Below are 17,471 nucleotides of genomic sequence, written 5' to 3' on the forward strand. Positions count from 1 at the left end.
TTAATTTTAAACACCCAACTCCCTCGTCTCCTGCAGCCAAGTGCCCCGGCTCGGAAGCTGGGCCGGTGATTCCAGGGGTCTGGGTGGGGAAACAGTGGTGGAGCAAGGGGAAGAAGGGGTCAGAGATCCACATGCTCACATGCTCTAGGTCTGCGTTCTAGGTTCATCCCGCCCGCCCCCTAGACAGTAAGCTCCTTGTGGGCAGGGAATGTCAACCAACTCTATTAATGTACTCTCCCAAGCACTTAGGTCAGTGCTCTGCACACAGTAAGCACTCAATAAACACCACTGATTGACTGACAGATTCCGCGGCATTCCGTCACTGATTCCATATGACGGCGTGTGTTGTGTAACCCTCACGGTGTCTGAAACGTTAAACCGTCACCGGTCGCCTCTGTGTCGGCAAAGGAGCACCTGCTGTCTTAAGCATAGGCCTGCACCATCCCAGTGATGTGGTTACCCTGACATAGTCGATCGATCAGTCAATCAGTGGGATTTAGATGTTCACACTTACTGTTTATGGAGGCACTGGTATACTCTGCGCTTGGGAGAGTTCAGTACAGTAGCATTGGTAGATACAATGCTTTAGGATTGGCGACTGGCAATGCAGGAAAAAGAGAAGAAGAAGAATGTGTCTGAGGGGACCACCCTTGAGGAAATACAGGGCTCCTTTGCCAAGGGTGAGCCCTTGATATCACTCTAGAGCCTCATTACTATCCGGGCATCTACCAGTCTGATTCCCTAAGTAGTCTCTTCTCTCCTGAATTACGGCCCTAACGGAAAGGCTCGGAGGTTTCGCTTCTGTTGCTTTTGGAGACAGACTCCCCCTGGTCTCCCGTTGGTTCGAGGGAGTAAAATGGAAAATTTGGAGTTGGAATCATTTGGAAAGTTCTTTGGCCCTGTTGAAATATAACCCACAAAAATGGCCTGTTGAAATATAACCCACATTCTACCCCCGTGATCCCAAACCACTCACTTGGTCACTTGAGCGAGGGTGGGAGAATTTGATTTTTCCTTGTGTGAAAGAGAGTACAGCTGTCACCCAAGCTAAATCAGTCACTGGCTCTTTTTACAGCGATGCCAAAGATCCTGAGCCCTTAAAAAGGACGGTGATGGGGGAGGGGAGGGAGGAGAGTGCCTTATCTTGGGTCCAAGATAAGGTTTATCTTTTTCCCTGTCATTTAATCTGTCCTATTCCTAAAAATACCCATCTTGCTATTTGAGATTGGAACTGGGTTACATTTCCCTTTACCAAAGATAATGATAATTCTAGTGTTAGTTAAAAACGTTCTTGTGTGTTGAGAATCGTCCCTTGGTGGGCACCATTCTGGGGCTCTGGCCTGTTGCTGTCGGCCCGGCTGGTTGGAGTAGTTGTAAAGGATCTCCTCATTCTCCTTTTTCAGACCACTTTGGCGCACATAATAGCCAACAACAGCAAGCGGAACAGCATACGGTTCGTGACCTTGTTGGCCGCAAGTTCCAAAACAAACGATGTCCGAGATATTATAAAGCAGGCCCAGGACGAAAAGAGACTCTTCAAGAGGAAAACCATCCTCTTTATTGATGAGATTCACCATTTCAATAAAGCTCAGCAGGTAATGCCTTTCACTAAGCCTACGGGGAAAGAAAGCAACATCTTTCTCCCACCCACCCCTTTTCTTCTTTGGTTTTCAGCTGCTTAGTTCTTGTTCATGGAAATCTAAATTCCTACCAATGCCGATCCAGTGATGAAGTGTAGCTTCCAAGTGAGCTTTGGTCTCAGAAAGCTGGACCAAAAGCACTTTTGGTTCATTTTTAACATGTGTATTTCCAGGCTGTATTGAAATCTTATTCTCCCCTGCCTTTTAGACACCTGAGAAGCATGTGGGGATAGAATAGGTCTCGTCTTATCATCATTTGGGAAATAATTATGAAAAAAGAAGACACTTATCATGTTATCAAATCTTGTTTCATCCTTCAGGTGCATTAAAAAAGTAGATGGGAGATTCCCCCCCCCCCCCCCGAGATGCTGTTAGGGAAGAAGAAATGACAAATCTTTTAACAGATGTAAAGAGCACCTCCAAATGGATTGATTTGGGGCCTTCCTCTCGAGTTCCGTGGACAAAACAGAGGGCTGGGCCTTTGGGGTGATGTGGCTCTGGTCCTGGCTCTGGTATTGATTGCCTGGGTGGAGGGGTGACGGGGCCAGGTTTCATCAGGTCAAAGCTGGCACGATAATAATTAGAGATCTTACAGGGTCGTTTGGACTAATAACATGATGGGCTCATTGGCCCAAAAGAGCATGGCAAATAGAGATGACACCACAAACATGAAGATGTCAGGCCCGAGACGAGTGTTCATGTACAACTAAAATAGCTATTTGTTCAGAGCCAGAAATGCCACCGTTCAAATAACAGACAACAATTCTGGTTTTCGTCGTCACTTTTTTGCCAGGGGTGGGGGTGGGGGTGCAGGGGAGTCCCCTCCCTTCTCCTCCCTCCTCGATTTTTGCAATTCCATTTAATTCATCAATTTATTGATTCAGCCTTCCCCGCTTTATGAATGAATGTGAGGTGGCTGCCCCTCTTTCCCCCAACAACCAAGGGGGGAGTGGTGCCGAGCCTGTTGCCAACTCACGTGGGGTCCTGGTAGCTGTCCTTCACTGGAATCCATTTCTTCTGTCTTCCTCCCATGCTCAGGATACTTTTCTCCCGCACGTGGAGCACAGGACCGTGACTCTGATTGGGGCAACCACCGAGAACCCGTCCTTCCAGGTGAACTCAGCTCTGCTGAGCTGCTGCCAGGTGATCGTTCTGGAGAAGCTATTGGTGCAAGCGATGGAGGCGATTCTTCTGCGAGCGCTTGGCTCCCTGGGCATCTGCATGGTGGACTAAGGCAACCCTTCTGATTAAGCAGGCGGCAGCAGCGGCTCTGAGTAAGGTCCCCAGGCCCACGGCGTGTGAACAAACACACACACACACACACACACACACACACACTCTCTCTCTCTCTCTCTCTCTCACTCTCCTCAGGAATCTCCTGGCAGTTGGCCAGAGAGAGGGTTGGGAAGGGGGTGGCGGTGGGGGTGAGGAGAGGAGAGCCTCTGGGGGAGGGGCTGGGACAGAGGAAAGAAAGCATAGCCTGTGAGCCCACTGTTGGGTAGGGACTGTCTCTATATGTTGCCAATTTGTACTTCCCAAGCGCTTAGTACAGTGCTCTGCACATAGTAAGCGCTCAATAAATACGATTGATGATGATGATGATGATAGCCATGTCCGGGGAGAAGACTTCAGGAGCATCAGGGGGGAGGAGATACATACCTCTTCCCAACAGCATTAAGAAAACTTCCTCTCTGGGTAGGGACGCAGTTTTGTATTTGGATTTGTGGCATCTAAGTTACTAATGGGAGAGGTGAAAATGTATCTAAGTTACTAATGGGAGAGGTAAAAATCACCAGTGCAATAGAGGATTTGGTATGGAAAGCCTATAACTGGTCTTGGTTATGGTTTTCTGCAGTTTGTGATTTCAGTGTTTATAACACTGTTACCCTGAAGAACACTGGGGAAGGGAAGGGGGCTCGGTAGCTAGAGGGTTTGTTTTTCATATTGATGAATGTGGGTTTTTTTTTTTACTTTGTGTTTTAAGGTATGCGTTAAGTACTTACTTTTTTTCAGGCCCTCTACTAAGCACTGGGAAGATAGAAGCTAATTAGGTTGGACACAGCCCATGTCCCACATGGGGCTCACATTCTTAATCCCCCTTTTACAGACGAGGTAACTGAGGCCCAGAGAAGTTAGATGACTTGTTCAAGGTCACAAAGCTGACAAGTGGTGGAGCCAGGATTAGAATCCAGATCCTCCTGACTCCCAGGCTGTGTTTTTTCCACTAGGCCACACTGCTTCTCGGGCCTATTGTTTTCTCAAGCCTATTTTGCCTTGCAGACTCTGCTTTGTTTAGTTCATCATTCAGATCATATTTAGAAAAGGGGTTTGGGCACATCCCAGGTGAAATCTTTAACCCTTTCCTACCCACTGGCTCTTTACAAAAGCAAAGGGCCTTCCAGATGTAGTTCTGCTATTTTAATGCTTCTTCCAGATTTAGATTAATCCCTTGGGTGGAATTAGTGTAAGGTTGAAGACATTTGTGTAGAAAATGGCATTTAACGAATGCTACTTTCACTCCTAATAACCCTCAATTACCAAAATCCAAATAACTTCTGGTGGGCATTTAAAGCAAAGTGGTGGGAATGGGGAACCATTGGATGGATTGTGCAGGTTAGGAGGAGAGTTTCTCTGTGGGATTCAGTGATCGTATTTCGGTCCCTGGGCCAGACACAACTGACTCGTGTGGAGGTTGGAATACCCCCGAGGAACAGAACCTGAAGCAGAGAAGAAGTGGGTGCTGCCCTTGTGTGGCAGGAGAAGGGGAGGGGGCCGCACAGTTGGGTCAGTGGCTGTACCCTGGTGGAGATTCTCCTTTCTGAGAGTGATTAAAGACCAAGACACAGTTCAGTCCCCAGTCGCTCAGGGTTTCAATTTCCCCAGATTCGTCTCGTGGCCCTGGCCTGCCTGACTCTCTTCTCCCTCCTCACTGTATCAGAGGCGGGTAGAACTCTACTGTTTAAAATGAAAGACTTGAAAGGCCTTTGGCCACTGGTGGCAAGCAGGGTAAGGGGGGTTTGTATTAGAACTGAGTTGACAGGGGATCGTGTATTTGTCCTGACCAAGACCTAGGGGTCGAGCCCTTTGCTATCAAGGATACACATGTTAACTTGAAGTACCCACTCTGAGCTAGACATCATGAGCAGGATAAGGGAAGACCGCAGGTTTCTATTTGGTTAGCTGACCAGAAGTCAGGATTGGCTTTTTCCACTTTGTAGTGTCTCATTTGCCTTTTGGGGGGACACACGCTTTTGTACACATTCTCCCCCAGTGGAAATGTATAGAAGCTTTTACTATCACCGGTTGTTTTCCCAGTGAGTTCAAGCCCGTTCAGAAGCTTACCTCTAGCTTTGAGATCTTGAAGTCCAAAGGAGTGGGGTCAGCACTGCCAGGAAGGAAGGCAAATCTTTCTCTGGTAAACCCTCTGACCCTCTCAGCATAAGCGCTCCCCCTGGTCATCTCCCCTTCCCCTCCCCTGTTTTTTGGAGCCAGCCTGCCGGCCCTGCTCTGCTCGTTCCCAGGTATCTGATTAGACTTGAGAGCAGAGTGGAAAAAAAGACCCACAAGGCTGGATTTCTGGGCTGGGGCTGAGGCTGGTAATACCCGTCCCTGGATTTTAGTAGGTTTCTCCGTACTCTCCCGCCCCTTCCCTTCCGCCTCCCCCCGAGAGAGAGAGAGAGAGAGAGAGAGAGAGAGAGAGAGAGAGAGAGACACACACACACACACACACACACACACACACACACACAAATTAGGCCCCTTGCCTTCCCTATGTCCTTGCCCACGCCCACATAGCAGGCTTTGAGGAAACACCTGCTGCCTCCTGTCATCAAGGAGCTTTGGAACGCCAACCCAAGTAAAGCAGTGAGGAGGAGCAGTGAGGCCTAGTGGAAAGAGTCTGCACTTGGGAGTCAGAGGACCTGGGTTTTAATCCCAGTTCCACCTCTTGTCTGCTCCGTGACCTTTGATAAGTCACTTACCTTCTCGTTGCCTCAGGTTCCTCATCTGTAAAATGGGAATTCAATGCCTGTTCTCCCTTCTACTTAGATTGTGAGCCCTCTGTGGGACAGGGACTGTGCATGACCTGATTAACTTGTATCTACCTCAGGGCTTAGGACAGTGCTTGATACATAGTTAGCATTTAACAAATACCATAATCAGTGAGCAAGGATGGTATCCCTGGACCCTTGGCCTTAACTCCAGGGCCAGTCAACATTAGGTCACACCTTTTTGTTTTCCAAATGATGGATTCATCCTAGATAGAGCATTGCCTGAGCCCAGATCTGGAACACAGAAACATGGGCTTGGGCCGTTCATTTACACACATGTACATACACACATACACTCCCCCCCCCGCCCCCCGCCTCCCTCTCTCTCTCCTCCTTCCTCTCTCTCCCTCTGAGGAAGCCTATGACCCCTGGGTTAGCTTTGCTTGTAGGAACTATCACTGAGACACTGAAGCCTCTGAGCTCAGGGGAGCTGGTTGTTCATTTTAAGCCAAGGAGCGAGCTTTGGGCAGAGCTCAGTGGGCATGGTTTAGTGGGTTAAGGGAGGGAGGAAAGGGATGAGAAGGGAAAGGCAAGCGGGGACTTAAACAGGGACCGTTTCCCTCATCAAGCGCCTAGTGCAGTAGTTCAGTGAACACTAATGAGTGAATGAATTTAGGGATTGTGTCAGCTAGCTCTGCTGTACCCTCCCAAGCAAGTAGTATAGCCCCCTGCACACAGTAGGCACTTAATAAATACTGCTGATTGACTAATCGATCCTCCCTGCCACGCCAGCTCTTCCACCCCTGCAATCACGGCTCTCGTCCTTCCAGGCTGGAGGCTCGTCTCACCTGTCCCGGGCCCCAGTCCCCAGGCCCCAAGCCGATGAAGACGAGGCATGTGGAGCTGCTGCGGGAGGATTTGAAGCCCGGGGCCAGACCGCCTCCCTGTCCCTTCCCATCTTGCAGTCACCCAACCCCTGCCACCGTTGCCACATGGGCAGCTGCTCTGCCCGCCCCAGATGGGTGGGCTGAGAGCCTGAGCTGCTGCTTAGTGGCCAGATGCTGGTGGTGCCCAGTTGCTGGTGGTGCCTGGCTGGGCGGGGTGGCAGAAGCATTAGCTTTCTCCCGAAGCTGAAACTCTTGCCCGAGTTCTCAGACTCCTCCTCCCCGACCCAGAGACTCCTGGATCCTAGATCCATGAACCAGGAAGAGTGTTCTGGTCCAGCCCCCTGCCTCCCAGTGGTCTCAGCCATCTAGGACAGATGGCGTCTGTCCTGTCCATAGATATCTGCAATAAGGGATTCTCCTCAGCCTGCTGACCCCATGGCAGCCTGTTCTAGGGATAATCTCTCTGTGTCAGGAAGTTCTTCCTTGCATCCAACCTTCCCCCCTGAGAAGCAGCATAGCTTAGTTGAAAAAGACAGGTCTGGGGGTCAGAAGACCTGGCTTCTAATCCCAGTTCTGTCACTGGTCTGCTGTGTGACCTGGGCAAGTCACTTCACTTGTCTGTGCCCCAGTTTACCTCATCTGTAAAATGGGGATTAAATCCTACTCCCTCCTTCTTCGATTGTGAGCCCCACCCATTGTGGGCCAGGGACTGGTAAGCTGGTATCTACCTCAGTGCTTAGGAGTAGCACTCGGCACACGGTAAGCGCTTAACAAGTGCCATAAAAAAAGACGACAAAAAGACAAACTCTATTCTGCTGCAATTTGCCCCCTCCTACGTTGGCTCGTTTCTCAGTGGTCTCAGAGGACAGTGGCCAGCCATCCAGCCAGTTAGACAGCCCCCTCTCTTTAGAAGCCTCAGTTGTCCTTCCACCACTCTGTAAGGTTCCCTGTCTTGCCCAGACCCTTTTTCACTGGATTTGTGTTAATAATTGTGGTATTTTTAAACACGTATTATGTGTCCTAAGCTCTAGGGTAGATACAAGATAATCAGGTCTATGCATCAATCACTGGAGGAAAAATAAGTTCATCAGGTCGAATACAGTCCCTGTCCTATATGCGGCTCACCGTCTGTGTAGGAGGGAGAACAGGGATCGAATCCCCGTTTTGCAGGAAAGGGAACTGAGGCCCAGAGCACTGAGGTAACTTGCCCAAGGTCCCACAGCAGGCAAGTGGTTAGAGCCGGGATTAGAACTGAGGTCCGTGCTCTTTCCACTAGGCCACGCTACCTCTCAGTTTGAACCGTAATTGTTTCTGAAGGTGTTCTCTGCTTCTCTCCAGGCAATCCATTCCCTTTTTCAGAGTCTGGTGTCCAGAACCGGCCTTGGGCCTCCAATGATGGGTGGCCTGGGGAAGGCCCAGCTCCAGGATTCCTGCCTGGGCCTTGAACATCTTACTTCCTCCCTTTGTTCATCATCATCATCAATTGTATTTATTGAGTGCTTACTATGTGCAGAGCATGTGCCCACTTGCTTCAATCGCCTTAGTCTTTCCCACATGAAATTTAATTTCATGTCTGTCTCCCCCTCTAGACAGTAACTTCTTTGTGGGCAGGGGTCATGTCTACTAACTCTGTTGTAGTATACTTTCCCTAGCACATAGTACAACACTCTGAACACAGGAATCCCTCAATAAATACCATTCATCGATTGTTGGATTAGTCACATGCAGCTTGTGGGCTGTGACAGTCCCCACGTTCTCCCAACTTCATTCTCCCCCCTTCCCCCCTCCAAAAAGCCTGGGCCCCGCCAAGTCCACCTAATTTCAGCCCTGCCTGTCTTGGGGTGGTATTATTTCCAAGTGGCCCAGTTTTCCAGCCTTAGCTAGTCCTCAGAAACAGTGTGGGAATTCAGGGTGCACAAAGGGGAGGAATGTCTCCGAGGTGTCTGCCTTTCTGCTCCTGTCTGGGTCTGTCCAAGGGCCTGCCTTGTCATGTTAGGATAAGGACTCAAAGGCCAGAGATTTGACCTTCTGTCCATCTTGCACAGTACCCACTTCTCTCCAAATGAGTGATTTGTTTTCGACTTCTGCATGTGAGGCGGTGCCTGAGAGACCCCAGGCCCTGCCTCCGGACGCCCCTCTCTGAGCCCTTCACCTCCCCATTGAGCTGGGGCAGAGCCCCCCCGCCCCCAACCACACGCACACAACCTAACCCTCCAAATCTGATGCTGAGTGATGCAGCAATTGGGTGGTTAGAAACTTTGGGGCCATAAGGCCCCCACAACACATGCAGGACACAAAGGATTTTCACATTAATCACCTGGTGGCTCTCTCGGCTGCTACTCTTAGCCAGCCAGCCTGCTTGTACTTGTTGAACAGAGGCAGACTGATATATTTGTGTTTAAAGTAATGCCCCAGTTTGGTGCAGGCAGCTAACATGTCAGCCCAGCCAAGGAGAGTTTTTGTGGAAAGACAAGGGGGACAGACCTGTGTTCCCCGTATTGGCCTTTTCCGCAAAACATGCACCCTGAGGGCTTTTCACCACCCAGATGACTGTAGAAATGAGAAATGAGGTCTTGGTGAAAACTGTGTTCTGTTTGTTGGCAGCAGACAGATTATTCTTCCCCTCTTTCGCCCAATGACTTCTGACCTGAAGCAGCATAGCCTGATGGATAGAGCACAGGCCTAGGAGTCAGAAGATTCCTGGGTTCTAATCCCCGTTTTTCCACTTGTCTGCCCTTTGACCTTGGGCAAGTCACTTAATTTATCTGTACTTCGGTTACCTCATCTGTAAAATGGGGATGATGACTCCAAGCCCCTTCAGGGACAGGGACTGTGTCCAACCTGATTACCTTGTATCTACTGCATTTCATCGCTTTGAGGAAATAAACATTTTTACCCAGGGTCACAAAATGTCCCAACAAGGACACTGATTTTAAAATGAGGTTTTTTTTATTCAACTACTCTCCAAATGACCTCTCAAGCTACACAAAATTTGAACCCAATTTTGGCTTCTCCAGCCTGACATGCGTAAAGCTTTGTTTTGGATTTTTTTTTCTCCTCTTAAAGTTCCAAAAAAGTCCCTTGAAAAGGAAATAATTAAGATTTTTTTAAAATGGTATTTAAGTGCTTGCTGTGTGCTATGCACTAGTACCTAGCTGGGGCAAAGCTAATGAAGTTGGACACAGTCTTTGTCTCATATCGGGGTCACAGTCTTAATCTCCATTTTACAGATGAGGGAACTGAGGGATAGAGAAGTGAAGTGACTTGCCCAAGGTCACATGGCAGACAAGTGTCAGAGCTAGGATCAGAACCCAGGTTTTCTGATTCACTCTGATTCTCCCTTATACTAATGAAGGTATTTGTTAAGTGCTTATTATGTGCCAAGCACCGTTCTAAGCACTGGATGAGGCCCCTCAGCTAGCTAGAAAAATGTGGAAAACTTGGACCCAGGTTGAGTTCACTCATTAAACAAAACCCAGACAGAAAACAGGGAATCATCGTGAAGTGGGGGAGGCCGTCACCCTCTTTATTTTGAGTACTGTACTCAACCTCTGCTGCTGAGGATAATGTTAACATCTCTCCTGTCCATAGGAATGTTGTAGGGATTGATGAGTCTGTTTCTAAAAATACACTCAATTCTCCCCATTCTCAGAGACCTTGTTTTCCCCAAACAAGTACGTACCTAGTGCAGTGCTCAGCACACAGTAAGCGCTCAGTAAAAAACGTTGATTCACTGAAAACCAAGTTGTTGATAGCCATACTTGTAAGTGGTAGTTCACTGAAGTAGAGCAGTAGGGATGTTAAGCTGTCTCACCATCACAACATCATCCACTGACATGGGGTGCAAATACATTTTGAATTTAAATGTTATTTTGGGCTAAAAAGGGTACCAGCTTTTCATTTCGAGCTTGGGGCGACCTTGGGGTGGAGCTCTCTTTGGGCAGGACTTTGAAGAGAGGAAGGGAGAAGTGGAGGGGAGGAGGGAGAGAAACAGAAAGGAGAAGAATGTAAGCTCCTTGAGAGCAGGGGTCATGTCCATTCTATTATATCGCACTTTGCTAAACTTAAGACAGTGCCCTGCACACAGTAAGTGCTCAATAAATGCCATTAGTAGGTTGATTGAAAAAGAAGAGTACTGCCTCACTTTTGTTGGGCTGTGGGATCTGACACGAGGGGTTCCCTGTACCACCTCATTGCCCCATGAAGCCACCTCCCTGCTTGCTTCATCCCCCCATGTGATGGAGGGTTCCAGGGGCAGTGCCTCATGCAGCGGCCCCCCGCCTCCAGAGTTTCCCACCACTGCTCGTGTTGCACGGACTCCAGCTGGCCCTCGCTCTGCAAAGACTCCAGCCCGTGCCCAGCTCTTATTTATGTCATGAGGATCCCACCCCTCAGCCAGCTTCCACTGGGGCTGAGGAGACCCTCAGTCTGCCTGGCACCCTACAGTGGGCAAGAGGTGGAGATGCCATCTTGGCTCCTCTTCTGCTTCTGTTCAATCAGTTGTATTTACTGAGCACTTATTTTGTGCAGAGCACTGTACTAAGCGCTTGGGAGAATACAGCATAACAGAGTTGGTAGACATCTTCCCTGCTTACAAAGAGTTTATAGTCTAGTTGGGCAGAGTGGGCTAATTAAAAAAAATATGGAGGGAGAAATTGTTGCCCAGCAGCCTACAGGGGCCAGAGGGCCTGGGTTCTTTGTCTCAGCTCCACTGCTTGCCTGCTAATTGACCCTGGGCAAGTCATTTAGCTTCTTTGTGCCTCAGTTTCCTCAACTGCAAAATGGGGACTTAATCCCTTTTCTCCCTCCTTACTTAGACTGTGATCCCCATGTGGGATGATGACTGGTATCCGGCCTGATTCACTTCTGTCCACCTCAGTGTTTAGAATAGTGCTGGACACATAGCGAAATACCATACCACACTTAACAAATACCATAAAAAGACAAACAAATAAACAAAGCAATCCCATAGGAACCGTGGCCTTCAAAAGTCCCTTGGACTGAGCACCTATAGAGACTAACATTGTTCTCTATGACGAGTGAAGGAGAATGAGTTTTGTGGTGGCCATCTGATACCAGGTTGGATGAGAATAGCTATAAAAAGCTATAAAAATTTGAAAATCACAAAAAACTAAGAGGTGAAGCAGCAGACAATGAGGTGGCTCACCCTAGACTGTGAGCCCATTGTTGGGTAGGGACCGTCTCTACATGTTGCAGACTTGTACTTCCCAAGCGCTTAGTACAGTGCTCCTCACACAGTAAGTGCTCAATAAATACGATTGAATGAATGAATATGAGCAAAATCTGGGCTGCTTAGAAGAAATAAGAATGTTCCCATTGTGGGAATGTTATTTTTAAAATTGAGTATATCCATTTAGATGATTATATTAGTGAGACAGTCTGGTGATTCAGTTGGCTATTCGGCATTTCCAAAGCCATTGTGCATACATTCTATTGTCCTTGTGCATTGAAACCCACGTGATACATAAGGACACACATTTTGTTCTCTAATATTTGAGGCTTCATCCTGGGCGTGAATGGAAAAGTTCTCTGACAGCTTTGTGTGGCAGCATAGCGTCAATCAATCAATAGTATTTATTGAGTGCTTACTGTGTGCAGAGCACTGTACTAAGCACCAGGGAGGGGACAACTTAACAGAGTTGGTAAGCAGTGATGCATGTGAACAGTTGGGACAATGAGTCGTGCGGTGTCGGTGCTTAGAATAGTGCTTGACACACAGTAAGTGCTTAACAAGTACTATAATTATTAATTGGCTGTGGCTGTATCCCCCAGGTCTACCGTGTTCATCGAGAAGAGAGCCGTCAGCACCCTGGCTTACCTCTGTGATGGGGACGCCCAGGCTGGACTGAATGGGCTGCAGTTGGCGGTTCAGGCCCGGTTAGCTCCAGGGGCTACTAAACTGAGTGATTCCCCGAGAATTTTCATCACCGAAAGTGACGTGAAGGAGGGACTTCAGCGTTCCCACATTTTGTATGACCGAGCAGGTGGGTAGCCGAGACCGGTTCTCGTAGTGAGCCTGCAGAACTCTCACTGGCTCATTTGTCGGCTTCCTGATCGCTGGATGCCCGGCTTCAATTCTCAGGTTTTAGGCCCCGATCACCCACACCTTCCTCGACTTCCAGAGCCACAGGACCAAACTGGGTCAGGCTGGTGGAGAACCATGGTGGTCCCCTTCCCCTCTGAGGCTTCCTCCCCTATTTTCAGGTTCTTCCTCCACCTCCATGTTTTTGAGGGGTGGTTTGGTTAGGGGATGTCAGTGGCATGGGAGTTCCAGGGAACAGAAGTTCTGGTGGATATGGATGGGAGTCAAGCAGAGGGTGAGGGGTGTCCAGGTGACAGGGGTCGGGAGGGTAGGGATAATAGGATGCGGGATAGTCGATGTCTATGGGAATTGTCAACTTGGCTTCATCCACAAGTGGAATTGGCCAGCGTGTTGTGGAACTCTACATCTGCCACTTTTAGACTGTGAGCCCACTGTTGGGTAGGGACTGTCTCTATATGTTGCCAACTTGTACTTCCCAAGCGCTTAGTACAGTGCTCTGTACACAGTAAGCGCTCAATAAATACGATTGATTGATTGATTGATTAGCCTGTTTATGGTTGATTCTTCCCTGCTAATATTTAGGAAGAAGCTGAGTTTCTCATCCAAGATTTAGAGGGCATATTTGCTTTGGAGATTTAAATCTTCAACTTAGGGTGACCAACTTAGCAACTGTTAAGTGGAGTTCAGTTAGTCTTAGCGATAAAGAGCAACTGTCACTCTATCCCACTGGCACTAAATACTACAGACTTGAGAAGGACCTTTTCTTATTTATCGTTTTTTGTTTGGTTTTTTAACTATCTGAGAATTAAAACCTCTGGGGACATTTTCTTTGTGAATCTGCAAACTAAAACCACTTTTGGCTCCAGTCTGAATAGTTTCTCAGGCATTTTGGGGGCGTTAGCTTTTTAAGGAAATGAATTTTGCAGTTTGTACTTGTCAATCATTTGCCTCGAACCTCATTTACAAGTACGAAATTTGATACCAGTTCTTGTTAAATCCGTGCCTTGGCAGCCTTACTTGTCAAACACAGCACATTTTGTATCTTTTAAAAGGGAGGAGTCAGGATATTGCTTTAACTCTTAGTGGGGTTTGGCTTTAAGGAGGGCTTTGTGAAGGCAGCTTAGGGTTTTCTGCATTTATAATAGCCGTACCAGAAAGGGAAGTGGGTAACTAACTCTCCAGTGGATCACAGTTGCCCTTCTGCATCTCAGTAAATGCCCGGACCTGAGGGAGGGCTAAGTTGTGGTTAGGTATAAGGGCAAGAGACTGCAAGACTGAATGGACCAGGTCTGCTCACGGTCTTGACTCGACTGACTCACCAGATGACCTTGAGCAAGTGACTTCTCTCGGCCTAGGGCGGCCCGATCCTGGGTTTGAAGGCTATCTAAATGTTCACAGAACCTTTTAGGGTCGTTGGATGGAAGACACTAGGGAAGGATTTAGGTGGCCGCCTCCGTATTGAGATGAATGTAATAAAAATAATAGTGCTATTTGTTAAAGTTCTTACTCTGTGCTAAGCACTGTACTAACCAGTGGGGTAGATACAAGACCAGAGGATCTGACAAAGGCCTCATCCCACATGGGGCTGGGCGGCCCGATCCTGGGTTTGAAGGCTATCTAAATGTTCACAGAACCTTTTAGGGTCGTTGGATGGAAGACACTAGGGAAGGATTTAGGCGGCCGCCTCCGTATTGAGATGAATGTAATAAAAATAATAGTGCTATTTGTTAAAGTTCTTACTCTGTGCTAAGCACTGTACTAACCAGTGGGGTAGATACAAGACCAGAGGATCTGACAAAGGCCTCATCCCACATGGGGCTCGCAGTCTAAGAAGGAGGGAGAGCAGTATCATGGCTGGTTCGCTGCTTCTAGTTTCCTCTACCCCTGTTTCCACAGCCCAACCGGGGTCGATGTCTCACGTCTCAGAAAAAAACTAGTTAAATGTTTGGAGGGTGCCGAGTGACCGGCCTCCACAGTTCTAATGTCCGGGCCTGGATGCAGACCATTGCAGCTGCCCGCCTACTCCCCTGTCTCTGCCAGAAGACCCAGTAAGGACATCTCCTGGAAGTTGAGCGAAGGACATGTGCCAGTCATAAGAAGTAATGGGAGAGGGGAACCGGGGTTTGGGTCCAGAAATTTGGCTTGCCAATGAACTCTCCCTGCAGGTCTCGAGAAAGTTGAGGCTGGACTCCGGGATGGTGTGACAGGTGGTCCTCCTGCCATCTTCACAGGCTCAAGGAAATGGGTTAACTGGCTTCTTGGCCGTTCTCTGAAAGAAGAGATGCCGCATGATCTAGTGGATAGAGCACAGGCCTGAGAGTCAGAGGACCTGGGTTCTAATCCTCACTCTGCTACTCTTCTGCTATGTGACTGTGGGAAAGTCACTTCTCTGGCCCTCAGTGTCTTCATATGTAAAACGGGGATTAATTCCTACTCCCTCCAGTTTAGACCGAGAGCCCCACGGGGGACTCATTTATTCTGATGGAATTGACACCTGTCTGCTTGTTTTGTTTTGTTGTCTGACTCCCCGCTTTTAGACTGTGAGCCTGTTGTTGGGTAGGGACCGTCTCCATATGTTGCCGATTTGTACTTCCCAAGTGCTTAGTACAGTGCTCTGCACACAATAAGCGCTCAATAAATATGGTTGAATGAATGAATGAATGACAGGGACTTTGTCCAACCTGACTATCTTGTGTCTCCCCTAGGGCTTAGTCCAATGTATGGCTCATAGCAAGCACTTTTTTCTATTAATGTTACTTGTTAAGCACTATTCACTTTTGTTTTTTTAAATAATAATACTAATGATGGCATTTGTTAAGTGCTTACTATGTGCATAGCACTATTCTAAGTGCTGGGGAGGATACAAGGTGATCAGGTTGTCCCACTTGGGGCTCAGTCTTAATCCCCATTTTACAGATGAGGGAACTGAGGCACAGAGAAGTTAAGTGACTTGCCCAAAGTCACACAGCTGAAAATTGGTGGAGCTGCGATTTGAACTCATGACGTCTGACTCCCAAGCCCGTTCTCTTTCCACTGAGCCACGCTGCTTCTCTGCAAAGTCCCTCTTGCCCGCTGTGGGACCTTAGGCAAGCCATTTCACTTCTCTGGCCTCAGTTTCCTCTTCTGAAAAATGGGGATTTAATAACTGTTCTCCCTCCTACTTAGAAAACAGAGTTTTCTGCCCAGGATTTTTCTGCTGCTGCACCTCCTTCTCCCCTTCTTCCTCCTCCCCTCTGCCCACCGCATCACGGATTGAGAACACGTGAGCCCCTGATTTATCAAAACCCCTGCTTCGGCAGGAACTGAGCACATTTAATCCGCCCAGTAGAAACATACGTACAGACTGGATTTTCCTCTTGGGTACCCGGGGCTCATCTTCCTCCCGTTGGTTTTGCTTCTACCATGCTGCAGGGGAAGAGCACTACAATTGCATCTCGGCATTGCATAAATCCATGAGGGGCTCAGACCAGAACGCATCCCTCTATTGGCTGGCCCGCATGCTCGAAGGGGGCGAGGACCCGTTGTATGTAGCGAGGAGACTGGTGAGGTTCGCCAGTGAAGACGTAGGTGAGTGTTCTGCGCTGGGATGGGGCTGTTGGTGATCCCCCAGATCTTTCAGCCCGCAAGACTGGACCGGAGGGAGTTCTCTAGGGGTTTAGCGAGTTACCACAGAGAAACATTGCTTGGTCGGCTCCAGTTGACTGTGTATTTCTTCAACCAGACCATGCTGGGATCTGTGATTTAGTGGCCCTGCTCTTTACTTTGAACTGCAGTGATGCAGAATTGAATTCGGTGATTTGGGCTACCTCCCTAGCAACTTGTAGATGAAAATTCAGAGGGAGAAAGAGGTTTTAACATCTTTGGGTCTGGCGCTGTCTTGTAAAACCACCTGGCTTCTCACCTTCCCATCGCTTTCACATAATCAGGTTGCCCCCTCCTACCTTACCTCACTGATCTATTACAACACAGCCCAGCTCGAACACTTCGCGCCTCTAGTGCCAGTGCTCATTTTGCCCCATCTCGTCTATCTCACCACCAACCACTTTCCCGTGCCTTCTGTCTGGCCTGGAACTCTCTCGCCCTCCAAATATACTAGACCACCATTCTCCTCACCTCCAAAGCCTCTCCATGGAGTCCTCCAAGATTAAACCCTCCTTTCCCCTCTCCCTTCTGCGTCACCTGTACACTTGGCTGTGTACCCTTTAGGAACTTGATATTCACCCCACCCTCAGCCCCACAGTACCTGTGTACATAGCCGTAACTTTTTAATTATATTCACATCTGACTCCCTCACTAGACTGTAAACTCGTCGGCAGGGAACGTATCTACCAAGTCTGTTGCACTGTACTTTGTGTGGTTCGTTCCCAAGCATTTAGTACAGAGCTCTGCACACAGCAAGCACTCAATAGGTTATTACTGACTTTATTGCTGTGACTGTATTAACTTTTGAGTTTGGGGTTTTTCAGGACCACACTGATCCATGTGAAATAATCTGGTGGCAGCTACCTTTGTTATCTGGATTACCGACATTGATGGTGTGAAGCACCGTACTAAGCATTGGAGGAAATATAAGAAGATTGAGTTTGTTCCCTGGCCCTCCGGGAGCAACCAGTCTAAATGGGGAAGCCAGCCAAAAGGAATAGAAGAATATCAGGAAGAAATATTTAACAATAAAATATCAAGAGTAACTAAATTTTATTTGGAGGGGGTACCTAGTCATCCCAGCAAACAGTCTTTGGTTAAAAACTGCCATGATAATAATTGTAATTGACTGCATTTAATAAGCACTTACTGTGTGCTAAGTGCTGAGGTACATACAAGAGTGTGAAGTCGGACATGGTAACTGACCCTCACATCTTTCCCAATCAGTCAATTAATCTATTGTATTTAT

General features: G+C 48.2%; 1 protein-coding gene across 1 annotated transcript; it reads left to right on the forward strand.

Moving 5' to 3' along the window:
* Positions 1-604: 604 nt before the first annotated feature.
* On the forward strand, positions 605-16,917 carry WRNIP1 (WRN helicase interacting protein 1). The gene is made up of 6 exons (XM_038768093.1): positions 605-680; positions 785-837; positions 1,404-1,595; positions 2,679-2,914; positions 12,310-12,521; positions 15,992-16,917. Exons 1-4 carry the CDS (start codon positions 605-607, stop codon positions 2,871-2,873), a joined length of 516 nt encoding a protein of 171 aa, XP_038624021.1. The 3' UTR covers positions 2,874-2,914; positions 12,310-12,521; positions 15,992-16,917.
* The last annotated feature ends 554 nt before the right edge of the window (positions 16,918-17,471 follow it).

The sequence above is a fragment of the Tachyglossus aculeatus genome, chromosome Y2, assembly GCF_015852505.1.
Source record: "Tachyglossus aculeatus isolate mTacAcu1 chromosome Y2, mTacAcu1.pri, whole genome shotgun sequence".
In the NCBI taxonomy this organism is placed as follows: domain Eukaryota; kingdom Metazoa; phylum Chordata; class Mammalia; order Monotremata; family Tachyglossidae; genus Tachyglossus; species Tachyglossus aculeatus.

Coding starts and splice junctions, on each gene's coding strand:
- WRNIP1 (XM_038768093.1), top strand. CDS start 605: ATGCAGGAAAAAGAGAAGAAGAAGAATGTGTCTGAGGGGACCACCCTT. Junction 838..1,403: donor CAGACTCCCCCTGGTCTCCC/GTTGGTTCGAGG, acceptor CTCCTTTTTCAG/ACCACTTTGGCGCACATAAT. Junction 1,596..2,678: donor ATTTCAATAAAGCTCAGCAG/GTAATGCCTTTC, acceptor TCCCATGCTCAG/GATACTTTTCTCCCGCACGT.